This window comes from Sinocyclocheilus anshuiensis, unplaced genomic scaffold (assembly GCF_001515605.1).
Source record: "Sinocyclocheilus anshuiensis isolate Anshui unplaced genomic scaffold, SAMN03320099.WGS_v1.1 scaffold130, whole genome shotgun sequence".
NCBI classification, from domain to species: Eukaryota; Metazoa; Chordata; class Actinopteri; order Cypriniformes; family Cyprinidae; genus Sinocyclocheilus; species Sinocyclocheilus anshuiensis.
Genome location: NW_015544207.1, coordinates 2760887 through 2766752, shown reverse-complemented (window position 1 = coordinate 2766752; position 5866 = coordinate 2760887). Strand labels below are relative to the sequence as shown.

At 36.4% G+C, this 5866-nt stretch overlaps 1 protein-coding gene across 2 annotated transcripts in view; it reads right to left on the bottom strand.

Moving 5' to 3' along the window:
• Window positions 1-5866, bottom strand: part of etv7 (ETS variant transcription factor 7) — a 12870-nt gene that overhangs the window by 2508 nt on the left and 4496 nt on the right. Inside the window, exons 5-8 of one of the 2 annotated variants that reach the window (XM_016497543.1) lie at window positions 4124-4267; window positions 2866-3030; window positions 2591-2733; window positions 2405-2505 (exon numbers count right to left, since the gene is read on the bottom strand). In XM_016497543.1, coding sequence (XP_016353029.1) covers window positions 2405-2505; window positions 2591-2733; window positions 2866-3030; window positions 4124-4267 — 553 coding nt within the window. The remainder of the gene's footprint in view (window positions 1-2404; window positions 2506-2590; window positions 2734-2865; window positions 3031-4123; window positions 4268-5866) is intronic. The other variant, XM_016497542.1, reaches the window with a different exon arrangement.

Sequence of the window (5866 nt, the reverse complement as noted above, 5' to 3'; positions counted from 1 at the left end):
CCTATGGCCATGAATGATGAAGCACTATTTAATGTGATGTTATAATGTGTGTGCGTGTGTATATGTATATTTATTTTTTTAATGTGATTTTTGTATACAAGGACTACTGATGAAGTAGCATTTTAGTATATTTGCAATATATTCATTTAATATTGAATATTGAAAACACTACAGTTAAAATTATAATCAAGTATTTTACATGTGCTTTACGATGTAGCAAAATAAAAAATAATAAAAAAAAAATGTAAACAATGATTTAAAATGTACTTTAAAGTAACGTGTTTGACAATATTACAAACTGTGCTTTTGTAAAATTGTATTTAAGTGTGTTAACATAATCAGGGCTGCGTTTCTCGATAACGATTGATCTTAGTGCTTACGAGTGTTTTCTTACGAGTGTTTTCTACGTTTTTTTGTTCTTTATTGTTTCACGTGCGTTTCCCAAAAATGCACTTAACACAATCGCACGTAGCTGTGCTTTAAGTGCTACTTAGGAGTCGCTATCCGTTTGTCAAGTGCAGAAATATCACCTTATAGAATGGCTCGTAATTGTAGTACACGCTCGTTTATTGAAATGTTCATATAATGCTGCGTTCCAGACAACTCGAATATAATATAATATAATATAATATAATAGCTATAAGTATAATATTAATCTACTATATATAATAATATATATTATAGTATATAATATCTGTAGAGACGTTATTTCCGGGTTCAATTTCCCAGTCTTTGAAGCATATTTCCTACATTACTTCTTTTATACATTTTTTTGTTCAGTCGTTTCATTTAGATGTGTATTTCTATTTTTTTGTTGTTTTCTGCCCTTTTGAATTATTTCATTTATAAATTAATTTAAACAAACAAAAAAAAGAGTAATAAAGTGTACAATAAAGTACAATCAAAAGCTTTAATTATAATCACATTGCACTTGAATAAAGTTAAAGGTGTAATCTGCCGATTGTTCTGCAGGTGACCTCATAACGCGTGTATTCTTACAATGCACATTTTGGGATGGTCGCCATGATTTTGCCAAATAAGACATGTTCCTGGATCAACATCTTTTGTTGATCCTGGATCAACATTACTGTCCAAAAATATAGACTTAACCAAATCCCTACCCCTAAACCTAGACCTACCCATAATTTATTTCTAAAATCAGTGTGAAATGATAGCTCATTTACAAGGGTGTAGAAGCACCTAACCCTGATCGTAAGCCTAAAACAGATATTTCCTGAAAAGTTATCCCTCAATTCTTATTGGTTGATTGGAATGTTGTTCCAGGATCAACAAGGATGTTGATCCAGGAACATGTTGTACTTGGTGAAATCACGCTCACTGTTTTGGGATACGGTCCGCAAGTCTAAGATGATTCGTGCGATCGTTTTTATGATCAACTTAAGCTTACGATGCTTTTGGGAAACGCAGCCCAGGACAGTGTACTCCAGTGTTGCCAGGTTCACGGTTTTCCCACAAAATTGGGTTACTTTAACATTGTTGCCGCGGGTTGTTTTTCATGTCCGTGGGTTGAAGCGACCCCTATAACATGATATTTAGCCCTTGGAATGAGAATTTTACCAGGGGAACCCCATCAATAAATTTGCATTTTACCCCCCGGAAAAGCGATTTTTACCGGCGATTGGGCTAGTTTTGGGTAGCAATTGGGTGGGTTTTGTTGTGAAAACCTGGCAACCCTGATGTACTCTCTTTAAGTACAATTACCAGCCTTTTATTTGATTACCGGTAAAATATTTATTGCAAGAACAGTTTTTTAAATTATTCTTTAAAAATTTAAAATACACTAAAATGCACTTTCATTATAATTAAGTTCATTTTTTATCAAAGGGTACATATCATTTATCATAATTAAATGGAATTATATCGCCATCACCACCAACTAATGAAAGAAAAACCAAACCACCTGACTTCTACATTTGAGTACAAAAAATACAAATATGCGCGAGTAACACCGTGTCTACACCGCGCCGCAACAGCTACAGTCTGTCTAGTACACTGGACCAAAGCTACCGTTGAAAATCATTTGAAATTTGTGTCAATTTGTCATGAATAGAACTCAGCAGCAGTTTTCTGTCGGGGATTTGTCGTGTCGTGACGCGCCACATCCAGTGTAGACAACATCACTGATTATAATGAGTTCTATAGTATTTTGTCGTGCCGCGCCACTCGCGTCTGGTGTAGACACAGTGTAACATTGGTTTTGCTTTGTTTCACAGAACTAATCGTTGCCTGGGTTGCATATGTATGTGTGGGGCGGAGCTATCAAAATAGGGTCAAGACCCTTTTGGGGTAGGAGCGTGTTTGTTTTGGTGATTTCAAATGTCAACATTGGCTACCAGAAATCGCTTACCCCACCTTGAAATGCTTTTGGAGTGCCTCCACTCACCGGAAGAGCAGCCTCTGGCCTGTCTCTTTCTTGATAATGTTGAGCTTGTAGTAATGACGTAATGCTCTGGACATTTTCTCATAGGTCATATTGGCCCTGTTCTGCAATAAGAAACAAACAGACCCAATTATTATCGATCACACTTAAAGCAATGAAGAAGTGAGCTGGTCTTGTCTGCTGCAGTACTTTGTGGTTGCCCCAGAGTCGTGCCAGTCCGTTGGGATCCACCACTCTGAAGATCATGGCGTCCGGATCCTCCCAGCGTATGAAGGCCTCATACCTGCTGTCTGACAGCAGCTGGTACACATAGTCCCATAAGAGTCTGCAGTCTATCAAAAAGATGGAATAGTAACAGGCATGTTTCTTTATGATTTTTGACATCCAGTAAATTTGAACAATGTCTGATATAATTTTTCATATTAATGCCAGTTTACAGTGTCTGAAGCAACATGCATGAGCACCTGCAATCTTTCCATTGGCCTCAGAGGTTTGTGTGGTGTTTGCAGGTCTTGTGGGTTTATTGGACAGGTTGAGTGGCTCATCTGCACAGTAAACATTTACTGGTTGTCTGGTTTTGTCTGGAGATGTCTGTTGATTTTTTTCCTTGGGAGAATGATGTGAAATCTCTGCAAAATATGAAATTAAAAGGAGAGCTATAAAATCTCAAGGGTGAAAAAGTGAAGATTTCAAATTCCTGTATCAAAATCTTGTATCAGTCAGGAAGCCAGGATCCTCTAGGGGCCGCAGAACACTTCCAAAAAGTTTTAACATACAATTCTACACTTCCATTTTAACATTCTATTACAAAAATGTGTGCATTTTTTATGAAGCCCCAGGCATATGACATGCTGAAGAAGGAAAATAGATATCATGGCCACAAATTTGTTTCCATGACTTTGTCAACAATCGTGACCAGGTTTGTCCCCTCATTTTAGGTAAATTGTGGCAATATTTTAGTCATTTGTTCCATTGTTTTAATCTCAATTATAAGTTTAACTAAAACCCATGGTTTAACTAAAACTAGGGAATTAATTAAATCATGGAATCAAATTCTTAATTCATGTCTACAAAATCTTCCAATCATTTCATGTGTGGGGCTTGAAAATAAAATATTTTTACTTTTTATTAAATACAAAAAAAAGGCCTTTCTATCACATTATTTCAAAGATGAACCCCTGAAGACTTGAAATGTCTACATCTTCATAGCTGCATCTAACCTTGAATAGTTCTTCCAAAAATGGTGCTTGATCTGTGCATATTTCATATTTTGAGTCAGACATACTATGCAATATTACAGATAGAGGACTCGTATTTTACCAAGTGACAATTTTAGGTTAAAAACCTCTTAACAGATAGCTACAGAGTTTTAAGTTAAAATGTTTCCATGGATTTGTTTCTTACAAACACGCAGCTTTTCTCTTCACAAGCCATTAACTGATGGACTGGAGTGGTGTGGATTACTTGTGGATTATTGTGATGTTTTTATCAGCTGTTTGGACTCTCATTCTGACGGCACCCATTCACTACAGAGCATCCATTGCTGAGCAAGTGACATAATGCTTAATTTCTCCAAATCTGTTCTGCTGAAAAAAAAATCTCATCTATGTCTTGGCTGGCCTGAGAGTTAATACATTTTCAGCAAGTTTGGGTGAGATCTATCCCCAGGGCTTTGATTTCATGACTTTCTGTGGTCAATAAAGATGGTTTATAAGCCCTGACCTCTGTGCATGCCATGTGAATGCTCAGGGTCAGCAGACAGAGGTTTCTTCTCCTGGCTCTGATCTGTGCTGCATCCAGCTGTTAACACCCAGGAGTTTGTATTTACTGGACAAACAGGAACATTTGTGTTAGAGGGAACATAAGGTTAGGTTTTGTCAGGATAATAGTTTAATTCTGTCAAGTTTGGATCTGTTGCCAACTGACAGCTACACATATGTCAGTGAGGCCTGGAATACAACTTCATGGCTGGATCACTGCATATGCACTGTTGATGCTCATGAAAGTATAGTGAATGTTGAAATCTTGCAACAGATCACATGCCTATTTCTGTGATGCTAAATATAGAAAAATTACCTGAGATAACCAAAAACGGTAATTATACCCATGATGGGAGAGTTGAGTGGGCTAAGCTCACAGATTATGATATGCAGCATTATTATAACTTGACTGATGAGTCTCTGGGGAATATTCAAATTCCATATGATGTATTTTTGTGTGATAATATTAATTGTGATAATTCAAACCATAATGATGATTTGTGTAACATGTATGATGAAATTGTGATGGTACTAAACAATGCAAGCAAATAATTTTGTAACAAAAGATCTAAACGATATAGTATTAGACCACTTAAATGTGTTAAATAAATGTACTGCTGTTAAACATTTAATTATTCAAATGCATTCAAATATTAAATTAATAGATTGTTTTCCTTGCATTATTATGAACATCAAAGGATTTGCAAACATTTCTACGTACATACCTAGTACGGGTTCTGCATTTTTGGTATACACACCAAACAATGCAGGTTAGATGGGGCACGACAATATCGGAGCCTTTTTTAGTGACAAATGGGGTTAGACAGGGTGGAATATTGTCACCCATGCTTTTTAACCTTTATATGGATGATCTTACTCAGAGACTTAAAAATTGTAAGACTGGCTGCATGGTGGGAGAAAGACTTTTGAACCATCTACTGTATGCAGATGACCTAGTTGTAATGTCACCTTACTCTGCTGGGCTGCAACTGCTTAGTTGCTTAGAGTCTGCTCTGACTATGGTGAGCAATATGATTTAAAGTTTAACACCAAAAAGAGTGTTGGTATAATAGTGAGGACAAAGGAGGACCGTAAGGCCGTGTTCCCCTCTTTTTATTTGGCTGGACAGGAGTTATCTGTGGTGGTGAATAAGGTCAAATATCTTGGTAACATCATTAGAAGTGACCTTTGTGACGATGATGACATTCAGCGACAGTATTGTAAATTGTATGCACAAGCTAACATGCTTGTTCGTAAATTTAGCATGTGTACTGATGATGTCAAAATAGCTTTGTTTAAAGCCTATTGCACTCCACTTGTGGTGCAGTGACAGTAAAGCTAAATTTAACAAGTTGCAGGTTGCATACAATGATGCATTGTGACTTTTATTAAAAGTCCCTCGGTGGACAAGTGCCAGTCAGCTTTTTGTTCAGAATCAGGTGCCCATGTTATATGCTGTTATCAGAAATTTTGTGTTAAATGTATAAAGCGACTTGAGGCCTCTAAAAATTAAATTATTGTGATCTTGGAGAAGAGCACTGTTAGGTACACCTCTGCACTTTGAAGGCACTGGAGAAAGTGCTTATATGGACATTAGATGTAAATTATTTTCTTGTTATTTGTTGTTGTTGTTATCCATGTTGTATGTTGTTTTTGTATGCTTTTTTATTTTATATGGACCTTTTTGAGTCTGAAATAAAGATAT